The sequence below is a fragment of the Coregonus lavaretus genome (genome assembly GCF_964263955.1).
Source record: "Coregonus lavaretus genome assembly, contig: HAP1_SCAFFOLD_4429, whole genome shotgun sequence".
NCBI lineage: Eukaryota > Metazoa > Chordata > Actinopteri > Salmoniformes > Salmonidae > Coregonus > Coregonus lavaretus.
In genome coordinates this window covers 15,646-40,422 of record NW_028159631.1, presented here as the reverse complement: position 1 = coordinate 40,422, position 24,777 = coordinate 15,646, and the positions used below count along the sequence as shown (strand labels likewise).

Sequence of the window (24,777 nt, the reverse complement as noted above, 5' to 3'; positions counted from 1 at the left end):
GTACGAATCTGTCTGACACCTGGGAGAGGGAGTACGAATCTGTCTGATACCTGGGAGAGGGAGTACAGGTCTGTCTGACACCCGGGAGAGGGACACATGCACACTCAATATTGAATATAAATATCTGTAGCAATGAATATCTTAGTGTAGCAATAATATTTGATAGGTCAGTGTGTCTATACATAGGGCTTGTCTGACACAGAACCTTTGGTATAAAGGGTTTCTGAAACTTCACTGAAGAAATGGAAGGTTACTGACCTGTGTCTTATACAGCTGAATTGATTCCCTCTGTTCAATTAAAGACAATATGAGTCATTGGTAGTACTAGTCATGATCACTTTTTTTATAAACATAATTACACACAATTACATGATAATACATTTTTCAGAAACATGCCATTTTAAACACTCTTCACAAGTGCAAAGGTTTGATGCAGACTTGTTATCCCAGTACCTATTCATCAACACAGCAGCCTAACCCTAACCCTACCTATTCATCAACACAGCAGCCTAACCCTAACCCTAACTACAGTTAGATGAGGAACAAAGCAGCCATAGTTAGATGGAGTGTGTTAGAGGAGGTGTTATAGTCTGGTATGGGACTAGAGGAGGTGTTATAGTCTGGTATGGGACTAGAGGAGGTGTTATAGTCTGGTATGGGACTAGAGGAGGTGTTATAGTCTGGTGTGGGACTAGAGGAGGTGTTATAGTCTGGTATGGGACTAGAGGAGGTGTTATAGTCTGGTATGGGACTAGAGGAGGTGTTATAGTCTGGTATGGGACTAGAGGAGGTGTTATAGTCTGGTATGGGACTAGAGGAGGTGTTATAGTCTGGTATGGGACTAGATGAGGTGTTATAGTCTGGTATGGGACTAGAGGAGGTGTTATAGTCTGGTATGGGACTAGAGGAGGTGTTATAGTCTGGTATGGGACTAGAGGAGGTGTTATAGTCTGGTATGGGACTAGAGGAGGTGTTATAGTCTGGTATGGGACTAGAGGAGGTGTTATAGTCTGGTATGGGACTAGAGGAGGTGTTATAGTCTGGTATGGGACTAGAGGAGGTGTTATAGTCTGGTATGGGACTAGAGGAGGTGTTATAGTCTGGTATGGGACTAGAGGAGGTGTTATAGTCTGGTATGGGACTAGAGGAGGTGTTATAGTCTGGTATGGGACTAGAGGAGGTGTTATAGTCTGGTATGGGACTAGAGGAGGTGTTATAGTCTGGTATGGGACTAGAGGAGGTGTTATAGTCTGGTATGGGACTAGAGGAGGTGTTATAGTCTGGTATGGGACTAGAGGAGGTGTTATAGTCTGGTATGGGACTAGAGGAGGTGTTATAGTCTGGTATGGGACTAGAGGAGGTGTTATAGTCTGGTATGGGACTAGAGGAGGTGTTATAGTCTGGTATGGGACTAGAGGAGGTGTTATAGTCTGGTATGGGACTAGAGGAGGTGTTATAGTCTGGTATGGGACTAGAGGAGGTGTTATAGTCTGGTATGAGACTAGAGGAGGTGTTATAGTCTGGTATGGGACTAGAGGAGGTGTTATAGTCTGGTATGGGACTAGAGGAGGTGTTATAGTCTGGTATGGGACTAGAGGAGGTGTTATAGTCTGGTATGGGACTAGAGGAGGTGTTATAGTCTGGTATGGGACTAGAGGAGGTGTTATAGTCTGGTATGGGACTAGAGGAGGTGTTATAGTCTGGTATGGGACTAGAGGAGGTGTTATAGTCTGGTATGGGACTAGAGGAGGTGTTATAGTCTGGTATGGGACTAGATGAGGTGTTATAGTCTGGTATGGGACTAGAGGAGGTGTTATAGTCTGGTATGGGACTAGAGGAGGTGTTATAGTCTGGTATGGGACTAGAGGAGGTGTTATAGTCTGGTATGGGACTAGAGGAGGTGTTATAGTCTGGTATGGGACTAGAGGAGGTGTTATAGTCTGGTGTGGGACTAGAGGAGGTGTTATAGTCTGGTATGGGACTAGAGGAGGTGTTATAGTCTGGTATGGGACTAGAGGAGGTGTTATAGTCTGGTGTGGGACTAGAGGAGGTGTTATAGTCTGGTATTGGACTGTAACATCATGAATAATCTAATAGTGATGAGATATACCCATGTCTACATGATCTAATAGTGATGAGATAGCCATAGTTAAAGGAGGTGTTGGAGGATGTGGTCCACAGCTTGAGGGAAGCTTTCACAGGTCAGGTATGGTGGAGGGTTAATTTTACCCTCATCTCCCACTCTGTATTTACCTACAGAAGACAACAACATATAAATCAATAAAAATGATTGGCATTAGTTGATCAGAATGCCTTTAAAAATAGGTTTTCTTTGAGTTGTTATGAAGCAATGTCATTTCTCTTACCGGTTCTGACTACAATTCCCAGCATGCCAATGTTCTGAGCCCCTCCCACGTCATCTCTGGCGTCCTGTGGGGGGGTAGATCAGCTTTAATATTGCAGATAGAATGTGGCTTCTATCAATGCAATGTCTGCATCATTTCCAATCCCCTGTCACGATCGTCGTTAAGAGAGGAGGACCAAGGCGCAGCGTGATGAACGAACATGTTTATTTATCATTAGCGATAAACACGGACAGTAAACAAAACAACAAACGACTCGTAACGTCCTAGGTAACATAGACCAACACGGAACAAGAACCCACAAACACAAAGGGAAAAACAGACAGTATAAATATGGCTCCCAATCAGAGACAACCAGCAACAGCTGACACTCGTTGCCTCTGATTGGGAGTCACTCAGGCCAACATAGAAATACACAACCTAGAACCCCCAACATAGAAATAAACAAACTAGAACTCCCAACATAGAAATACACCACATAGAAAGAACACACCCTGGCTCAACATATAGAGTCCCAGAGCCAGGGTGTTACATCCCCCATATATATTTTTGTAAAATACAGTGATCCCTCGCCACTTCGCGGTTCACTTATCGCGGATTCGCTATTTCGCGGATTTTCATAATGCATTTTTTTTTTTTTTTTGGTGCATTGTGCTCTGCATTCTGATTCGCTAAAAACTCACTCCCGCTTCTTGTATCAAAACATGCTACGAATTGTGCTATCATTTTGTCGTCTCGTGCAGTTATGTGTACGTACATAAAACAGCTTGGCAAATTTACATTAAGTTGGCCAAATTATCTTGTAATTTCGAACATCTTCTAAACCCATAATGTCGACGAAACGGCCTACACGTGAGTCACTGTATTTGTATACATGTAATAGTTGCTAATTGTAAAAAAAAAAAAGTTTTATATTTCGCGGATTTCACTTATCGCGGGTCATTTTCGGAACGTAACCCCCGCGATAAACAAGGGATTACTGTATACATTATTTTAAATCTATATTTTCCTTTATTATTTCCCCCTATCCCCACCGTCCCTCCCCTAACCCTCCCACCCCTCCCCTAACCCCACCGTCCCTCCCCTAATTGGAGTAAACTAATGGACAACAACAGTTCAGCTTTTACTTCCAGCTTCTACATACTATATACATTTAACGGACAGGATATTTTACAATATTTATCTTTTGTTTGTTTTTAATCCCATTCTTCAGCTCCACTCAACCCCTCCCATCTATCTCTGAACACCATCCAGTTTGGATTTCTATTTGCCATATATTTTTCAACTGTGCTGTTTCACAAAAGTTCTGAACCTACAGTGCATTCGGAAAGTATTCAGACCCCTTGACTTTTTCCACATTTTGTTACGTTACAGCCTTATTCTAAAATTGATTAAATGGTTTTTCCCCCTCATCAATCTAGAAACAATACCCCATAATGACAAAGCAAAAACAGGTTTTTATAATTTTCTATCACATTTACATTAGTATTCAGACCCTTCACTCAGTACTTTGTTGAAGCACCTTTGGCAGCGATTACAGCCTTGAGTCTTCTTGGGTATGACGCTACAAGCTTGGCACACCTGTATTTGGGGAGTTTCTCCCATTCTTCTCTGCAGATCCTCTCAAGCTCTGTCAGGATGGATGGGGAGCGTCGCTGCACAGCTATTTTCAGGTCTCTCTAAAGATGTTAGATTGGGTTCAAGTCCGGGCTCTGGCTGGGCCACTCAAGGACATTCAGAGACTTGTCCCGAAGCCACTCCTGCGTTGTCTTGGCTGTGTGCTTAGGGTTGTTGTCCTGTTGGAAGGTGAACCTTCGCCCCAGTCTGAGGTCCTGAGCGCTCTGGAGCAGGTTTTCATCAAGGATCTCTCTGTACTTTACTCCGTTCACCTTTGCCTTGATCCTGAATAGTCTACCAGTCCCTACCACTGAAAAACATCCCCACAGCATGATGCTGCCACCACCATGCTTCACCGTAGGGATAGTGCCTGGTTTCCTCCAGACGTGACACTTGGCATTCAAGCCAAAGAGTTCAATCTTGGTTTCATCAGACCAGAGAATCTTGTTTCTCATGGTCAGAGAATCTTTAGGTGCCTTTTTGGCAAACTCCAAGCGGGCTGTCATGTGCCTTTTACTGAGGAGTGGCTTCCGTCTGGCCACTCTACCATAAAGGCCTGATTGGTGGAGTGCTGCAGAGATGGTTGTCCTTCTGGAAGGTTCTCCCATCTCCACAGAGGAACTCTGTCAGAGTGACCATCGGGCTCTTGGTCACCTCCCTGACCAAGGCCCTTCTCCCCCGATTGCTCAGTTTGGCCGGGCGGCCAGCTCTAGGAAGAGTCTTGGTGGTTCCAAACTTCATCCATTTAAGAATGATGGAGGCCACTGTGTTCTTGGGGACCTTCAATGCTGCAGAAATGTTTTGGTACCCTTTCCCAGATCTGTGCCTCGACACAATCCTGTCTCGGAGCTCTACGGACAATTCCTTTGACCTCATGGCTTGGTTTTTGCTCTGACATGCACTGTCAACTGTGGGACCTTATATAGACAGGTGTGTGCCTTTCCAAATCATGTCCAATCAATTGAATTTACCACAGGTGGACTCCAATCAAGTTGTAGAAACATCTCAAAGATGATCAATGGAAACAGGATGCACCTGAGCTCAATTTCGACTCTCATAGCAAAGGGTCTGAATACATGTAAATAAGGTATTTCTGTTTTTTATTTTTAATACATTTGCAAACATTTCTAAAAACCTTTCGCTTAGTCATTATGGGGTATTGTGTGTATATTGATGAGGGGAAAATTTAATGTAATCCATTTTAGAATAAGGCTGTAACAGAACAAAATGTGGAAAAAGTCAAGGGGTCTGAATACTTTCAGAAGGCACTGTATATACATTTTACGGACACAGTATATTTTACATTAGTTATCTTTTTTTTTTTTTTACCCTTCAGCTCCACTCAACCCCTCCCATCTATCTCTGAACACCATCCAGTTTTGATTTCTATTTGCCATATATTTTTCAACTGTGATGTTTCACAAAAGTTCTGAACCTTTTTATTCTCATAGTTTCTACAGATTGTAAATTAAAGATAAATATCTTTGCTAAGAGTATTATTATATGATTGATTGACTCTGACTTTTCAAATCGCCCAGCAGTGCTATTTGCAGAGTTAGCTCCAGGTAAATGTTGTTCTTCAGCCATTCCTGAACCTGAGACCAAAACCAAGCTACAGAACATATGGACAGAACCAAAACAAATTATATAATGATTCTGTTTCTTCGCAGCAAAATCTGCAGAGCTCGGATGGTTGTATCCCACATATATATAACATTCTATTGGTTGCAAGAATTTTGTATAATAATTTAAATTGAAAACTCCAAGTTTTGAATCCAGCCTCGTTTTGTGTATCAGTTCATAAACCATGTGCCATTGAATCGGTACATCGAAAATCTCTTCTCAACTATTTTAATAATAAATAATAATAATATGCCATTTAGCAGACGCTTTTATCCAAAGCGACTTACAGTCATCCGTGCATACATTTTTTTGTGTATGGGTGGTCCCGGGGATCGAACCCACTACCTTGGCGTTACAAGCGCCGTGCTCTACCAATAGAGCTACAGAAGACCACATTTTGCAATCTGTATGGCACAGCTGTAAAAAATAAAATAAAATTATAACCATTTTCTTTAACCAATTTTGGTCTTTAATGCGGCCGACAGACAAGTTCCTTACTTTCTCCCCCTTCCACTTGCCTCTTCCATTTTTGCATTAATGCTGCAATTAGTTGGTTGTAATTTTGGATAGAGCAGACATTTCCATATATTTCTGGTAGCTGCATGTGTGACATACAGTGGGGAAAAAAAGTATTTAGTCAGCCACCAATTGTGCAAGTTCTCCCACTTAAAAAGATGAGAGAGGCCTGTAATTTTCATCATAGGTACACGTCAACTATGACAGACAAATTGAGATTTTTTTCCCCAGAAAATCACATTGTAGGATTTTTAATGAATTTATTTGCAAATTATGGTGGAAAATAAGTATTTGGTCACCTACAAACAAGCAAGATTTCTGGCTCTCACAGACCTGTAACTTCTTCTTTAAGAGGCTCCTCTGTCCTCCACTCGTTACCTGTATTAATGGCACCTGTTTGAACTTGTTATCAGTATAAAAGACACCTGTCCACAACCTCAAACAGTCACACTCCAAACTCCACTATGGCCAAGACCAAAGAGCTGTCAAAGGACACCAGAAACAAAATTGTAGACCTGCACCAGGCTGGGAAGACTGAATCTGCAATAGGTAAGCAGCTTGGTTTGAAGAAATCAACTGTGGGAGCAATTATTAGGAAATGGAAGACATACAAGACCACTGATAATCTCCCTCGATCTGGGGCTCCACGCAAGATCTCACCCCGTGGGGTCAAAATGATCACAAGAACGGTGAGCAAAAATCCCAGAACCACACGGGGGGACCTAGTGAATGACCTGCAGAGAGCTGGGACCAAAGTAACAAAGCCTACCATCAGTAACACACTACGCCGCCAGGGACTCAAATCCTGCAGTGCCAGACGTGTCCCCCTGCTTAAGCCTAGAAGTGGATTGGGAGAATGTCATATGGTCAGATGAAACCAAAATAGAACTTTTTGGTAAAAACTCAACTCGTCGTGTTTGGAGGACAAAGAATGCTGAGTTGCATCCAAATAACACCATACCTACTGTGAATCATGGGGGTGGAAACATCATGCTTTGGGGCTGTTTTTCTGCAAAGGGACCAGGACGACTGATCCGTGTAAAGGAAAGAATGAATGGGGCCATGTATCGTGAGATTTTGAGTGAAAACCTCCTTCCATCAGCAAGGGCATTGAAGATGAAACGTGGCTGGGTCTTTCAGCATGACAATGATCCCAAACACACCGCCCAGGCAACGAAGGAGTGGCTTCGTAAGAAGCATTTCAAGGTCCTGGAGTGGCCTAGCCAGTCTCCAGATCTCAACCCCATAGAAAATCTTTGGAGGGAGTTGAAAGTCCGTGTTGCCCAGCGACAGCCCCAAAACATCACTGCTCTAGAGGAGATCTGCATGGAGGAATGGGCCAAAATACCAGCAGCAGTGTGTGAAAACCTTGTGAAGACTTACAGAAAACGTTTGACCTGTGTCATTGCCAACAAAGGGTATATAACAAAGTATTGAGAAACTTTTGTTATTGACCAAATACTTATTTTCCAACATAATTTGCAAATAAATTCATAAAAAATCCTACAATGTGATTTTCTGGAAATTTTTTTCTCATTTTGTCTGTCATAGTTGACGTGTACCTATGATGAAAATTACAGGCCTCTCATCTTTTTAAGTGGGAGAACTTGCACAATTGGTGGCTGACTAAATATTTTTTTTCCCCACTGTAACTCCACCAGTCATATTTATGATATCATTTACAAAGATTATACCATTTTCAAAAATGTTCTGTATATTTGAATTTAACCACAATATTTGTTGCATTATTTGTTCTGTCTTTTCTGGTGGATTAAATTGAAATTGCAAACAACTTTCTATGGCTTGTTTTAAAAATAGAGATATTTTTTAGATTATTTAATTTTCATATAACCGAAAGTGAATAAAGGGAAAAAGGCCATTCTTGAACATGGGGTGAGACATTCTTACTAATTTGCTTGAGAACCAGTTCTGATTTAAGTATAACTTTTGTATGACTGAAGCTTTTAGTGAGAGTTCTAATGCTTTAACACTTAATCATTTCTGCCTTCCGAATTCATATTAATTATATAAATAGGCCTGTTTAATTTTGTCTGGCTTGCCGTTCCAAATAAAATGGAATATTCTTTGCTCATATAATTTTAAAAACAAGTCGTTAGGTGCCATTAGCAAACAGGTAAACGGGGATATGACTAAAGTGTTAATCAGGGTGATTTTTCCACAAATAGACAGGTACATATATGGACGAGCGATGTCAGAGCGGCATGCACTAAGATACAGTAGAATAGTATAGAATACAGTATATACAGTGTGGAGAACAAGTATTTGATACACTGCCGATTTTGCAGGTTTTCCTACTTACAAAGCATGTAGAGGTCTGTCATTTTTATCATAGGTACACTTCAACTGTGAGAGACGGAATCTAAAACAAAAATCCAGAAAATCACATTGTATGATTTTTAAGTAATTAATTTGCATTTTATTGCATGACATAAGTATTTGATACATCAGAAAAGCAGAACTTAATATTTGGTACAGAAACCTTTGTTTGCAATTACAGAGATCATACGTTTCCTGTAGGTCTTGACCAGGTTTGCACACACTGCAGCAGAGATTTTGGCCCACTCCTCCATACAGACCTTCTCCAGATCCTTCAGGTTTCGGGGCTGTCGCTGGGCAATACGGACTTTCAGCTCCCTCCAAAGATGTTCTATTGGGTTCAGGTCTGGAGACTGGCTAGGCCACTCCAGGACCTTGAGATGCTTCTTACGGAGCCACTCCTTAGTTGCCCTGGCTGTGTGTTTCGGGTCGTTGTCATGCTGGAAGACCCAGCCACGACCCATCTTCAATGCTCTTACTGAGGGAAGGAGGTTGTTGGCCAAGATCTCGCGATACATGGTCCCATCCATCCTCCCCTCAATACGGTGCAGTCGTCCTGTCCCTTTTACAGAAAAGCATCCCCAAATAATGATGTTTCCACCTCCATGCTTCACGGTTGGGATGGTGTTCTTGGGGTTGTACTCATCCTTCTTCTTCCTCCAAACACAGCGAGTGGAGTTTAGACCAAAAAGCTATATTTTTGTCCCATCAGACCACATGACTTTCTCCCATTCCTCCTCTGGATCATCCAGATGGTCATTGGCAAACTTCAGACGGGCCTGGACATGCGCTGGCTTGAGCAGGGGGACCTTGCGTGCGCTGCAGGATTTTAATCCATGACGGCGTAGTGTGTTACTAATGGTTTTCTTTGAGACTGTGGTCCCAGCTCTCTTCAGGTCATTGACCAGGTCCTGCCGTGTAGTTCTGGGCTGATCCCTCACCTTCCTCATGATCATTGATGCCCCACGAGGTGAGATCTTGCATGGAGCCCCAGACCGAGGGTGATTGACCGTCATCTTGAACTTCTTCCATTTTCTAATAATTGCGTCAACAGTTGTTGCCTTCTCACCAAGCTGCTTGCCTATTGTCCTGTAGCCCATCCCAGCCTTGTGCAGGTCTACAATTGTATCCCTGATGTCCTTACACAGCTCTCTGGTCTTGGCCATTGTGGAAAGGTTGGAGTCTGTTTGATTGAGTGGGTGGACAGGTGTCTTTTATACAGATAACGAGTTCAAACAGGTGCAGTTAATACAGGTAATGAGTGGAGAACAGGAGGGCTTCTTAAAGAAAAACTAACAGGTCTGTGAGAGCCGGAATTCTTACTGGTTGGTAGGTGATCAAATACTTATGTCATGCAATAAAATGCAAATTAATTACTTAAAAATCATACAATGTGATTTTCTGGATTTTTGTTTTAGATTCCGTCTCTCACAGTTGAAGTGTACCTATGATAAAAATTACAGACCTCTACATGCTTTGTAAGTAGGAAAACCTGCAAAATCGACAGTGTATCAAATACTTGTTCTCCCCACTGTACATATGGTGTTCAGAACCTAACACGATGAATAGGAACTGTGAGCCAGGCCTAATCGCCCAACATCAGTGCCCGACCTCACTAATGCTCTTGTGGCTGAATGGAAGCAAGTCCCTGCAGCAATTTTCCAACATCTAGAGGAAAGCCTTCCCAGAAGAGTGGAGGCTGTTATAGCATCAAAGGGGGGACCAACTCCATATTAATGCCCATGATTTTGGAATGAGATGTTCGAATAGCAGGTGTCCACATAGCTTTGGTCATGTAGTCTATCTGTGATCAACAGATGCATATCTGTCATGTGAAATCCATAGATTAGGGCCTAATTTATTTATTTCAATTGACTGATTTCCTCATTTGAATTGTTACTTAGTAAAATCTTTGAAATTGTTGCATGTTGCGTTTAAATTTTTGTTCAGTGTTGATAACCCTAACCCAACTATATAGGGAATAGGGTGCTATTTGGGAGTCCTCTGGTGTGACTCACATCTCCGATCATGATGGCCTCTTCAGGACAACAGTCAATGTCCCTCAAAGCCTCCAGGAAGAATGTCCTCTCAGGCTTCCCCACAACGGTGGCCTGACAGTCTGTAGAGTACTCTAGCCCCGTCACAAAGGGTCCGGGGCCCAGCGCCAGACCATCCTTCCTCTTATAATACCTGGCTTTATGGATGGCTATGAGGGGGGCCCCGTCTAGAACCAGCCTGGTAGATAGAGAAAAATTGCGAGTTTTATTTGATGTGTACTCAGGCAGCTGAAGGCTCACTGCAGTAGCATATACAATACAACTAATTTAAAGCAACAAATTGAGATGTGACATATACAGTGGGATCCAAGATGATTGACACCATTGATAAAGATGAGCAATAATTACTGTATAAAATAGATAATTGAAATACTGAGCTATATTGCATGCTCAAAGAGGTAGGGGTCAAAATAATTGACTAGAGATTCTTATCAATAAAAGTACTAAAAGGGTTAGTATTTGGTCCCATATTCATATTCATGACTACATCAAGCTTGTGACTCAACTTGTACAAACTTGTTGGATGCATTTTCTATTTGTTTTGGTTGTGTTTCAGATTATTTTGTGCCCAATAGAAATGAATGGTGAATAATGTATTGTCATTTTGGAGTCACTTTTATTGTAAATAAGAATATAATATTTTTCTAAACATTTCTACAGTAATGTGGATGCTACCATGACTACGGAGAATCCTGAATGAGTGAGAAATGTACAGATGATCAAAGATTCGTATTTGTATTTATTATGGATCCCCATTAGTTCCTGCCAAGGCAGCACCTACTCTTCCTGGGGTCCAGCAGAATTAAGGCAGTTATACATTTTAAAAACATTACAATACATTCATAACAGATTTCACAACATATTAAGTGTGTTCCCTCAGGCCTCTACTCTACTACCACATATCTACAACACAAAATCCATGTCTACATGTGTGTATAGTGCGGATGTTATCGTGTATCGTGTGTTTGTATGCATGTGTCTGTGTTTGTGTTGCTTCACAGTCCCCGCTGTTCCATAAGGTGGATTTTTATCTGTTTTTTAAATCAATCAATGATTTTACTGCTTGCATCAGTTACTTGATGTGGAATAGAGTTCCATGTAGTCATGGCTCTGTGTAGTACTGTGAACCTCCCATAGTCTGTTCTGGACTTGGGGACTGTGAAGAGACCTCTGGTGGCATGTCTTGTGGGGTATGCATGGGTGTCTGAGCTGTGTGTCAGTCATTCAAACAGACAGCTCCGTGCATTCAACATGTTAATACCTCTCATAAATACAAGTAGTGATAAAGTCAATCTCTCCTCCACTTTGAGCCAGGAGAGATTGACATGCATATTATTAATGTTAGCTCTCTGTGTACATGTAAGGGCCAGCCTTGCTGCCCTGTTCTGAGCCAATTGCAATTTCCTAAGTCCCTCTTTGTGGCACCTGACCACACGACTGAACAGTAGTATAGGTGCGACAAAACTAGGGCCTGTAGGACCTGCCTTGTTGATAGTGCTGTTAAGAAGGTAGAGCAGCGCTTTATTATGGACAGACTTCTCCCCATCTTAGCTACTGTTGTATCAATATGTTTTGACCATGACAGTTTACAATCCAGGGTTACTCCAAGCAGTTTAGTCACCTCAACTTCCTCAATTTCCACATTATTTATTACAAGATGTAGTTGAGGTTTAGGGTTTAGTGAATGATTTGTCCCAAATACAATGCCTTTAGTTTTTGAAATATTTAGGACTAACTTATTCCTTGCCACCCATTCTGAAACTAACTGCAGCTCTTTGTTAAGTGTTGCAGTCATTTCAGTCGCTGTAGTAGCTGACGTGTATAGTGTTGAGTCATCCGCATACATAGACACACTGGCTTTACTCAGAGCCAGTAGCATGTCGTTAGTAAAGATTGATAAAAAATTATCCAGATAAGATCATACCCCAAGACATGCCATTCCAATAACAGGGGAGGTTACAGTATGAGGACTGACTCAGCCGTTTACCTGAATGCTTTGTTGAGCGTCTGGTAGTTGAAGTGGTCTGGAGCTAAACCTATCACCACAGCGTTGGGTTCGGATGTCTCCACACCTGCAGCACAACATGGACAGAAGACATTTTATAGAGTCAAAACTATAACTGTGTCTCAAATGGTACCCTATGCCCTATAAAGTGCACTACTTTTGACCAGGTTCCAAAGGGATCCACCCTGCCTCATCTAGCCCTGGCTCTCACCTGAGAAGTCCTCCAGTGCACTGTCCTCCACCAGCAGTAGGGGGCGGAGTTGTCTCTGCTCCACCAGACTCACCTGAGAAGTCCTCCAGTGCACTGTCCTCCACCAGCAGTAGGGGGCGGAGTTGTCTCTGCTCCACCAGACTCCTGGCTGCTGTCAGGGACGTGAAGATCTCCTGCTCCTGGATGTCAAAGTTCAGACTGTGGAGACGCTCCACAAGGTTCCTCTTACACTCCTTAGTGGTGTTGGTCACAAACTTCACCGCTACAGAGGACTGACGCAGCCTTGTGTATAAATCACAAACACAGAGACCATGTGACTTCAGAAGAAACTCACAACATAATGGAATGGGTGAGTCCTATATATGGGGACTGAAGCATAATATGCCATTTAGCAGACGCTTTTATCCAAAGCAACTTACAGTCATGTGTGCATACATTTTTGTGTATGGGTGGTCCCGGGGATCGAACCCACCACCCTGGCGTTACAAGCGCCGTGCTCTACCAGCTGAGTTACAGAGGACCACATGCATGCTGCAGAAAAAATCCCAGACGTATTTGTGACTTCTTACTTTCAGATGGAACCAGAGGGGTGTGTGAGCAGCTCAGGAGAAAGTGGCTGGGTGAGTACTGGATAACAAGGATAACAGGGATAACAGGGATAACAGGGATAACAGGGATAACGGGGATAACAAGGATAACAGGGATAACAAGGATAACAGGGCCCTGGGCAGACTGACCTGTTGAGGGCGTCCTGTGCTCCAGGAACAGCTGTGTCCTCTACGTGGAGGGTTCCACTCAGGTCAATCAGCACTGCCTTCAGAGCTCGTCTGGTCGCCATGATACCACGTACCTATGTACTGTAAACATACACCATTAGTGATAGAGATAAATCCATGCACATAGAGATCCTATTCAATGAAAACATTTCTACATGTCATTCTATGTCCAAGCCTTTGTATCTCTGATTATGACAGGTCCTCTCAGTAATGAAGTGGCCGGTTAATCATACTACTACAATTTACATGTCAATGGAAATTTGGGGGATTATTTGTTAAACAAACCCTGTGCATGGAGCCCAAACTCATCTGTGTAATCCCCAAATATTTATAGATGTGGATTGTAGTCATGTAGTTATTATATTAGTGCTGCTCTTACTGTATTCATCACCAACATGGTGGATAAACCACAGCAGGGCCAAATATACTGAGGCTGAGTTGCTGCCAGGACCAAATATACTGAGGCTGAGTTGCTGCCAGGACCAAATATACTGAGGCTGAGTTGCTGCCAGGACCAAATATACTGAGGCTGAGTTGCTGCCAGGACAAAGCACTGTGCTGTGTAAATATATACAGTACCACTCAAACGTTTGGACACACCTACTACTCATTCCAGGGTTTTTCTTTATTTTTACTATTTTCTACATTGTAGAATAATAGTGAAGACATCAAAATCTTGAAATAACACATATGGAATCATGTAGTAACCAAAAAAGTGTTAAACAAATCTAAATATATTTTATATTTGAGATCCTTCAAAGTAGCCACCCTTTGCCTTGATGACAGCTTTGCACACGCTTGGCATTCTCTCAACCAGCTTCACCTGGAATGCTTTTACAACAGTTCTGAAGGAGTTCCCACAAATGCTGAGCACTTGTTGGCTGCTTTTCCTTCACTCTGCGGTCCAACTCATCCCAAACCATCTCAATTGGGTTGAGGTCGGGGGATTGTGGAGGCCAGGTCATCTGATGCAGCACTCCATCACTCTCCTTATTGGTCAAATAGCACTTACACAGCCTGGAGGTGTGTTGGGTCATTTTCCTTTAAAAAAACAAATGATAGTCCCACTAAGCCCAAACCAGATGGGATGGCGTATAGCTGCAGAATGCTGTGGTAGCCATGCTGGTTAAGTGTGCCTTGAATTCTAAATAAATCACAGACAGTGTCACCAGCAAAGCACCCCCACACCATCACACCTCCTCCTCCATGCTTTACGGTGGGAACCACACATGCAGAGATCATCCGTTCACCCACACCGCGTCTCACAAAGACAAAGCGGTTGGAACCAAAAATCTCAAATTTGGACTTATCAGACCAAAGGACACATTTCCACTGGTCTAATGTCCATTGCTCGTGTTTCTTAGCCCAAGCAGGTCTCTTCTTCTTATTGGTGTCCTTTAGTAGTGGTTTCTTTGCAGCAATTCGACCATGAAGGCCTGATTCACAAAGTCCCCTCTGAACAGTTGATGTTGAGATGTGTCTGTGACTTGAACTCTGTAAAGCATTTATTTGAGCTGCAATTTCTGAGGCTGGTAACTCTAATGAACTTATCCTCTGCAGCAGAGGTAACTCTGGGTCTTCCATTCCTGTTGCGGTCCTCATGAGAGCCAGTTTCATCATAGCGCTTGATGGTTTTTGTGACTGCTCTTGAAGAAACGTTCAAAGTTCTTGACATTTTCCGTATTGACTGACCTTCATGTCTTAACGTAATGATGGACTGTCATTTCTCTTTGCTTATTTGAGCTGTTCTTGCCATAATATGGACTTGGTCTTTTACCAAATAGGTCTATCTTCTGTATACCACCCCTACCTTGTCACAACACAACTGATTGGCTCAAACGCATTAAGAAGGAAATAAATTCCACAAATTAATTTTTAAGAAGGCACACCCGTTAATTGAAATGCATTCCAGGTGACTACCTCATGAAGCAAGTTGAGAGAATGCCAAGAGTGCAAAGCTGTCAAGGCAAAGGGTGGCTATTTGAAGAATCTCAAATATAACATATATTTTGATTTGTTTAACACTTTTTGGGTTACTACATGATTCCATGTTTTGTAGTCTTCACTATTATTCTACAATGTAAAAAATAAATGTACAAATAAAGAAAAACCCTTGAATGAGTAGGTGTGTCCAAACTTTTGACTGGTACTGTGTATATATATAAACAGTGCTGCCAATTGAGTGCTTTAATCTATCTACTGTAATATCTAACATTGTGGTGGCAGGGTAATGCTAGGACAGAGGTTGGATGGGAGTGTGTATGATCATCGTACATAGCCCTTCTTTGGATAAAGGTTCTCTGTATAATTAAGAAAACTAGGAAATAAATAAATCTAGTTGCTAAATCAACCGGTAGGCTTTATTCTGGTTGGCAACGTGTCTAAAGAAAAGCTGAAGAGAAATCCGAGCTGCAACAGGGTGAGCACAGACCAACAATACAGGCTAACTAGCTAGCAAACATAACTAGCTTGTTTGGGAAAGACCTAGCTAGCTACTACTAAAGTGTTGTTTGAGAGTTGCCGTGGTTTCTATCAATGTAATGTTTATCAAAGATGCATAAGGTAGTGTGTAAAGAATACCAAAACTACAGTACTTGCAAAACATCGGCTAAGTACGGTATGAAGTTTCACAACAGCAGCTTCCATCCATCTTGATGTGGTCCTTCGAGTTGACTGAATATTTAGCCGTCTGTCAAACTGCCTGTTTCAATACATTTAATCAACCAGAGAATGCTGTCATTCGGCTTTTATTATTTCTGTATAATAACAACAAAACAATGGCATATAAAATAATGATGATAATCGTCTAATGAGGAAGATGAATAATCATCACATGCACACACACGTTATTCTCCCATTGCCCATTAATCATTTAAAGGGTTATATGAAACAGACTAACACTCATTAACAGAAAAACATATATACTGAACAAAAATATAAACGCAATATGCAACAATTTCAAAGATTTTACTGAGTTACAGTTCATATGAGGAAATCAGTGAATTGAAATAAATTCATTAGGCTTTAATCTATGGATTTCACATGACTGGGAAATAATACAGATATGCATCTGTTGGTTACAGATAGCTTTAAAAAAAAACTGGGCCTCACAATGGCCTCAGGATCTCGTTGCGGTATTTTTGTGCGTTCAAATTGCCAATCGATAAAATGCAAATGCATTCGTTTAAGTAGCTGATTTATTCCAGCCAATACCATAACCCGACTGCCACCATAGGGCACTCTGTTCCAGGGGCGACCTGTCATTCAGGACAGGTGGGGCTGTTTTGAGCCCCACCTCTTTATCTTTAAAAAAAAAAATGTATATATATATACAGTTTAAGTCGGAAGTTTACATACACTTAGGTTGGAGTCATTAAAACTCGTTTTTCAACCACTCCACAAATTAATTTTTAACAAGCTATAGTTTTGGTCAGTCGGTTAGGACATCTACTTTGTGCATGACACAAGTCATTTTCCCAACAATTGTTTTATAGACAGATTATTTCACTTATAATTCACTGTATCACAATTCCAGTGGGTCAGAAGTTTACATACACTAAGTTGACTGTGCCTTTAAACAGCTTGGAAAATTCCAGAAAATGATGTCATGGCTTTAGAAGCTTCTGATAGGCTAATTGACATAATTTGAGTCAATTGGAGGTGTACCTGTGGCTGTATTTCAAGGCCTACCTTCAAATTCAGTGCCTCTTTGCATGACATCATGGGAAAATCAAAATAAATTATCCACGACTTCAGAAAAATAATTGTAGACCTCCACAAGTCTGGTTCATCCTTGGGAGCAATTTCCAAACGCCTGAAGGTACCAAGTTCATCTGTACAAACAATAGTACGCAAGTATAAACACCATGGGACCACGCAGCCGTCATACCGCTCAGGAAGGAGACGCGTTCTGTCTCCTAGAGACGAACGTACTTTGGTGTGAAAAGTGCAAATCAATCCCAGAACAACAGCAAAGGACCTTGTGAAGATGCTGGAGGAAACAGGTACAAAAGTATTGTCAGGCAGATCTAGGTTTGCTCTTGTTATGTGACAGATATCACACCACACTACCCAAAGACAAAAGACTGACCAAGAATGATCGACTCATTAAGTTTATATCAAGGAATTATTCATCTTTATATCAGTCTTTTCTCTATGCTTCACTACTAATGTAGAATTGATCACCAGACAAATAGGCTTCATGGACACATTGTTCTCCTGGTCTAGTATAATAGGGCACTAGGGTAGTATAATAGGGCACTAGGGGTAGTATAATAGGGCACTAGGGGTAGTATAATAGGGCACTAGGGGTAGTATAATAGGGCACTAGGGGTAGTATAATAGGGCACTAGGGTAGTATAATAGGGCACTAGGGGTAGTATAATAGGGCACTAGGGTAGTATAATAGGGCACTAGGGGTAGTATAATAGGGCACTAGGGGTAGTATAATAGGGCACTAGGGGTAGTATAATAGGGCACTTGGGGTAGTATAATAGGGCACTAGGGTAGTATAATAGGGCACTAGGGGTAGTATAATAGGGCACTAGGGGTAGTATAATAGGGCACTAGGGGTAGTATAATAGGGCACTAGGGGTAGTATAATAGGGCACTAGGGGTAGTATAATAGGGCACTAGGGGAGTATAATAGGGCACTAGGGGTAGTATAATAGGGCACTAGGGGTAGTATAATAGGGCACTAGGGGTAGTATAATAGGGCACTAGGGGTAGTATAATAGGGCACTAGGGGTAGTATAATAGGGCACTAGGGGTAGTATAAACCACATGTCCCAATAGCACCCTATTGTCTATTTAGTGCACTACTTTAGACCAGGGCCAATATAGGGAATAAGGAAAGGGATGCATATAAAGGCTGACCCCAGACCTGTAACACAACACCACCAGACAAGATTCTAGACAACTAATATAAAACTGGATAACATTGGCTTTGAGGTCGAATCCCTCTGATGAACATATGGTGATAATCTCCTTTGTGTATTTAGGATCAAACTACTGTAATAAAATGTATCTCAGGGTCAATGTGACAAACACAGCTCGGCTGGAGAGGAGGCTCATATGGACAACAGCAGAATTAAAAGGAACTGAGTTGTGGTTAAAATAAACTATATTTTGCAGGTATTAAAGGGTAGCATTACTGTGTGTATCAGAGGAGGCTGGTGAGAGGAGCTATAGGAGGACGGGCTCATTGTAATAACTGAAATGGAACATGTCAAACACATGGAAACCACGTTGACTCCGTTCCATTTATTCCATTCCAGCCAGTACAATGAGCCCGTCCTCCTATAGCTCCTCTCACCAGCCTCCACTGATGTGTATTATGTGTATCCTTAATATTGTACGATATGATACAGCAGCCTCTTAGGTCCGTGTAGACACTAGAAATATATGATACACCGTGATCTAATTCTAGTGGTGGCATGGTGCACTAAACCACAGCCACTACCAGGGGAGATGAACAGGACTGGATGGAAAACAACTGCTGTTTGTCTTCTCTAATACACTTATCAAACAATATTTCAAAAGATGTAGCCTGCAGTAGTAAGACAATATTCATGAATTTGAAAAAACATGATTCTTTAAGTTGACACGTGTTTTATTACATTGTACATTTACATTTGAGCAGAACTACAACTGTTTCTGGCACAGCTTAGTGTAAAACACATTTTACACTTTGTACTGTACCTGGCACAGCTTAGTGTAAAATACATTACACACTTTTTACTGTACTTTGCGAAGCCTTGTGTAAAAAAACACAAATGTTTTACTGTATCTGGCAAAGCCTATGTAAGGTTCTGTATTTATTTTCTTAGTCAACCTTGTGTTGTTGAACGTAGCCCTGTTTCTTTGTGTTGTTGAACGTAGCCCTGTTTCTTTGTGTTGTTGAACGTAGCCCTGTTTCTTTGTGTTGTTGAACGTAGCCCTGTTTCTTTGTGTTGTTGAACGTAGCCCTGTTTCTTTGTGTTGTTGAACGTAGCCCTGTTTCTTTGTGTTGTTGAACGTAGCCCTGTTTCTTTGTGTTCTTGAACGTAGCCCTGTTTCTTTGTGTTGTTGAACGTAGCCCTGTTTCTTTGTGTTGTTGAACGTAGCCCTGTTTCTTTGTGTTCTTGAACGTAGCCCTGTTTCTTTGTGTTCTTGAACGTAGCCCTGTTTCTTTGTGTTCTTGAACGTAGCCCTGTTTCTTTGTGTTCTTGAACGTAGCCCTGTTTCTTTGTGTTCTTGAACGTAGCCCTGTTTCTTTGTGTTCTTGAACGTAGCCCTGTTTCTTTGTGTTCTTGAACGTAGCCCTGTTTCTTTGTGTTCTTGAACGTAGCCCTGTTTCTTTGTGTTCTTGAACGTAGCCCTGTTTCTTTGTGTTGTTGAACGTAGCCCTGTTTCTTTGTGTTGTTGAACGTAGCCCTGTTTCTTTGTGTTCTTGAACGTAGCCCTGTTTCTTTGTGTTCTTGAACGTAGCCCTGTTTCTTTGTGTTGTTGAACGTAGCCCTGTTTCTTTGTGTTGTTGAACGTAGCCCTGTTTCTTTGTGTTCTTGAACGTAGCCCTGTTTCTTTGTGTTGTTGAACGTAGCCCTGTCTCTTTGTGTTCTTGAACGTAGCCCTGTCTCTTTGTGTTCTTGAACGTAGCCCTGTTTCTTTGTGTTCTTGAACGTAGCCCTGTTTCTTTGTGTTCTTGAACGTAGCCCTGTCTCTTTGTGTTCTTGAACGTAGCCCTGTTTCTTTGTGTTCTTGAACGTAGCCCTGTCTCTTTGTGTTCTTGAACGTAGCCCTGTTTCTTTGTGTTCTTGAACGTAGCCCTGTCTCTTTGTGTTCTTGAACGTAGCCCTGTTTCTTTGTGTTCTTGAACGTAGCCCTGTTTCTTTGTGTTCTTGAACGTAGCCCTGTTTCTTTGTGTTCTTGAACGTAGCCCTGTTTCTTTGTGTTCTTGAACGTAGCCCTGTCTCTTTGTGTTCTTGAACGTAGCCCTGTCTCTTTGTGTTCTTGAACGTAGCCCTGTTTCTTTGTGTTCTTGAACGTAGCCCTGTCTCTTTGTGTTCTTGAACGTAGCCCTGTCTCTTTGTGTTCTTGAACGTAGCCCTGTTTCTTTGTGTTCTTGAACGTAGCCCTGTTTCTTTGTGTTCTTGAACGTAGCCCTGTTTCTTTGTGTTCTTGAACGTAGCCCTGTTTCTTTGTGTTCTTGAACGTAGCCCTGTTTCTTTGTGTTCTTGAACGTAGCCCTGTTTCTTTGTGTTCTTGAACGTAGCTCTGTTTCTTTGTGTTCTTGAACGTAGCCCTGTTTCTTTGTGTTCTTGAACGTAGCCCTGTCTCTTTGTGTTCTTGAACGTAGCCCTGTTTCTTTGTGTTCTTGAACGTAGCCCTGTTTCTTTGTGTTCTTGAACGTAGCCCTGTTTCTTTGTGTTCTTGAACGTAGCCCTGTTTCTTTGTGTTCTTGAACGTAGCCCTGTTTCTTTGTGTTCTTGAACGTAGCCCTGTTTCTTTGTGTTCTTGAACGTAGCCCTGTTTCTTTGTGTTCTTGAACGTAGCCCTGTCTCTTTGTGTTCTTGAACGTAGCCCTGTTTCTTTGTGTTCTTGAACGTAGCCCTGTTTCTTTGTGTTCTTGAACGTTGCCCTGTTTCTTTGTGTTCTTGAACGTTGCCCTGTTTCTTTGTGTTCTTGAACGTAGCCCTGTTTCTTTGTGTTGTTGAACGTAGCCCTGTTTCTTTGTGTTCTTGAACGTAGCCCTGTTTCTTTGTGTTCTTGAACGTAGCCCTGTTTCTTTGTGTTCTTGAACGTAGCCCTGTTTCTTTGTGTTCTTGAACGTAGCCCTGTTTCTTTGTGTTCTTGAACGTAGCCCTGTCTCTTTGTGTTCTTGAACGTAGCCCTGTTTCTTTGTGTTCTTGAACGTAGCCCTGTTTCTTTGTGTTCTTGAACGTTGCCCTGTTTCTTTGTGTTCTTGAACGTAGCCCTGTTTCTTTGTGTTCTTGAACGTAGCCCTGTTTCTTTGTGTTCTTGAACGTAGCCCTGTTTCTTTGTGTTCTTGAACGTAGCCCTGTTTCTTTGTGTTCTTGAACGTTGCCCTGTTTCTTTGTGTTCTTGAACGTTGCCCTGTTTCTTTGTGTTCTTGAACGTAGCCCTGTTTCTTTGTGTTGTTGAACGTAGCCCTGTTTCTTTGTGTTCTTGAACGTAGCCCTGTTTCTTTGTGTTCTTGAACGTAGCCCTGTTTCTTTGTGTTCTTGAACGTAGCCCTGTTTCTTTGTGTTCTTGAACGTAGCCCTGTTTCTTTGTTCTTGAACGTAGCCCTGTCTCTTTGTGTTCTTGAACGTAGCCCTGTTTCTTTGTGTTCTTGAACGTAGCCCTGTTTCTTTGTGTTCTTGAACGTTGCCCTGTTTCTTTGTGTTCTTGAACGTTGCCCTGTTTCTTTGTGTTCTTGAACGTAGCCCTGTTTCTTTGTGTTGTTGAACATAGCCCTGTTTCTTTGTGTTCTTGAACGTAGCCCTGTTTCTTTGTGTTCTTGAACGTAGCCCTGTTTCTTTGTGTTCTTGAACGTAGCCCTGTTTCTTTGTGTTCTTGAACGTAGCCCTGTCTCTTTGTGTTCTTGAACGTAGCCCTGTTTCTTTGTGTTCTTGAACGTAGCCCTGTTTCTTTGTGTTCTTGAACGTTGCCCTGTTTCTTTGTGTTCTTGAACGTAGCCCTGTTTCTTTGTGTTCTTGAACGTAGCCCTGTCTTTCATTTTTGTTCATTGATTCCACCTGTGTTAGTTACTCACCTGGTCTCATCAGCTCCTTATTTAGTTCAGTTCTTTCTGTTTGTGCCTTGTGAGGTATTGTTCGTTTTGACTCTACTAAGTATTTTCCTAGCTCGTTTGTGAGAACCAGTTATAGTCTTCAGTCCTAGTTTTGTTTCACCTGCCTGTTTGTTCTTCTTTAAGGGTTGATCCGAGCGTTCTGCCCTTACAACAGCAGTCAAGCACCCAAGCTAACTGGCTAACGTTGGCTAGCTTGCTAGCTACTTCCAGACACAAATGAGAGAACAGCTCACTGACCATTTTACTCGCCCTAGCAGAGCTGGTTAGGCTGTTTTTATGTTATCCAGAGCGTTGGTGACTGCAACTGTGCTGCTGGCAACTATTTATGCTTTTTTGCCAACGTTTACTGATTCAACGGGTGTTGAGTGTTCGTAAATTAGTCAGTTATTATCTATGCATAGTCACTTTAATAACTTTACCTACATGTACATATTACCTCAATTACCTTGACTAACCTGTGCCCCCGCACATTGACTCTGTACCGGTACCCCCCGTATACAGTGGTGTAAAGTACTTAAGTAAAAATACTTTCAAGTACTACTTAAGTCGTTTTTTTTGGTATCTGTATTATTTTTGACTACTTTTACTTCACCACATTCCTAAAGAAAATAATGTACTTTTTACTCCATACAGTTTCCCTGAAACCCAAAAGTACTCTTTACATTTTGAATTATTAGCAGGACAGGAAAATGGTCCAATTCACACACTTATCAAGCGAACATTCCTGGTCATCCCTACTGCCTCTGATCTGGCGGATTCACTAAACACAAATGCTTCGTTTGTAAATTATGTCTGAGTGTTGGAGTGTGCCCCTGGCTATCCGTAAATCAAAAAAAATAAAATGGTGCCGTCTGGTTTGCTTAATATAAGGAATTTGAAATGATTTTTACTTTTGATACTTAAGTATATTTCAAACCAAATACTTTTAGACTTTTACTCCAGTAGTACTTTACTGGGTGACATGCACTTTTACTTGAGTCATTTTCTATTAAGGTATCTACTTTTACTCCAGTATAACAATTCAGTCCTTTTTCCACCACTGCCCCTTATATAGCCTCTCTACTGTTATTTTGTTGTTGTCACTAGTTATCATTTATCGTATACCGTTGTCATCATAGGAAGAGGGGGGAAAGGGGATACCTAGTCAGTTGCACAACTGAATGCATGCTTTGCATTTAACCCAACCCCTCTGAATCCGAGAGGTGAGCTGCCTTAATCTACGTCATCGGAGCCCAGTGAGCAGTTGTCGTTGTTGGGGATTAATTGCCTTGCTCAAGGGAAGAATGGCAGATTTCTCCACCTTGCCGGCTCGGGGGTTCGAACCAGCGACCTTTCGGTTACTGGCCCAACTCTCTTAACCTTTAGGCTACCTGCCGCCCTACCGAGAGGAGAGTTTATGCCGCGTTCACGTGTTAGTCGGAACTAGGAAACTCTGAAATGTCCGACTTGCTAACTAGTTGAACATGGCACATGTATAACTACAACCAGTTAGCTGCATACGTTTTTACGTTCAATTGAACGGAAATGGTGCTGTACTGAACGACTAGTTGAAAAACGGGGACGGGTTGGGGAACGCTGTCAGCATGGCCACTGCCCTTTAAATATGTCACTCATCGCTTCAAACCACACTCCGCCACACCCACCAAATGGGAGCAAACGTACCTCAGCACAATATTCCTTAGTCAACCCATTTTACATCTAGCTAGGACATCCTCACCAAAAAACAAACATTATTGACTTTTTATTGTTTTAGATTATTGCAGACAGTTTTGAAGCAGAATTGGGGTTCAGCAGATGATATCACCTGGCTAATATTTTTGAACGTTATGGCAGCCCATTGTAGCCAGACTTTGATATATCTTATTACCCTATGCGAGATACGAGACAATGGCATATAACCCGTTTTAGCATGGACATTACCATAGAGGGCTTCCACCATTTTAAAGTAGTCAACTGGGCGGGGATTCCTATGAGTTGGGAGCCATCAGCTGAAGAAGACATTTTGACTACTTTAAAATGGAGATGCCTCAGTAGCTCTGCCCACGCTGTCACAGACACCATAAAGGCATAGAATACAAAGAGTCCTCTATCTCTCTCTATGGCCTGTTGTTCACATGCGTATCTGCCCTCTCATTGGCTAGAATGATCCCACCTGATCTCTCCTCCTCCCGCCTGCCTTCCATCTTTGACATGCATTTCCATTGTTAGAGCGGTCACATATTGATCTTGTTAATACAATAGACAATCTTTGGCTAGCCACATTATCAGAATAGTTTCTGATCATTATTAAAAGCCATCCTTCCTCCTTCACTGAAGACTAAAGCAAAACAATTGACCAAATAATGAATTTCTACTTTTAGCTATGCCTTTTACCTGAAATATAGATTTTGAGGCTGCTTATTGATGGAACAGTAATAAACTAAAAAGTTTATCTTCTCACAAAAGTAACACAAAAGTATTGTAAACAATTATGAATAA

The 24,777-nt window shown here is 41.8% G+C and overlaps 1 protein-coding gene across 2 annotated transcripts; it reads right to left on the bottom strand.

Moving 5' to 3' along the window:
• Window positions 1–319: 319 nt before the first annotated feature.
• hdhd2 (haloacid dehalogenase-like hydrolase domain containing 2) lies at window positions 320–16,180 on the bottom strand. Of its 2 annotated transcripts, none has more exons than XM_084196961.1 (7): window positions 16,100–16,180; window positions 13,467–13,586; window positions 12,803–13,011; window positions 12,501–12,585; window positions 10,475–10,691; window positions 2,367–2,430; window positions 320–2,253 (listed from the first exon to the last, which is right to left on the bottom strand). In XM_084196961.1, the coding sequence occupies exons 2-7, from the start codon at window positions 13,565–13,567 to the stop codon at window positions 2,150–2,152; spliced, it is 780 nt and encodes a 259-aa protein (XP_084053087.1). In that variant the 5' UTR covers window positions 13,568–13,586; window positions 16,100–16,180; the 3' UTR covers window positions 320–2,149. The 2 variants fall into 2 exon arrangements, with proteins under 2 accessions (XP_084053087.1, XP_084053088.1); XM_084196962.1 differs by having other exon boundaries at window positions 16,086–16,168.
• Window positions 16,181–24,777: the final 8,597 nt, after the last annotated feature.

Bases quoted from the DNA above. Each gene is read 5' to 3' on its own strand.
- hdhd2 (XM_084196961.1), bottom strand. From the start codon at position 13,567: ATGGCGACCAGACGAGCTCTGAAGGCAGTGCTGATTGACCTGAGTGGA. The intron at 13,012-13,466 runs GTCAGTCTGCCC...TTTATACACAAG, and splicing joins GCACAGGACGCCCTCAACAG to GCTGCGTCAGTCCTCTGTAG. The intron at 2,431-10,474 runs GTGAGTCACACC...ACCCCCCCACAG, and splicing joins AGGCCATCATGATCGGAGAT to GACGCCAGAGATGACGTGGG.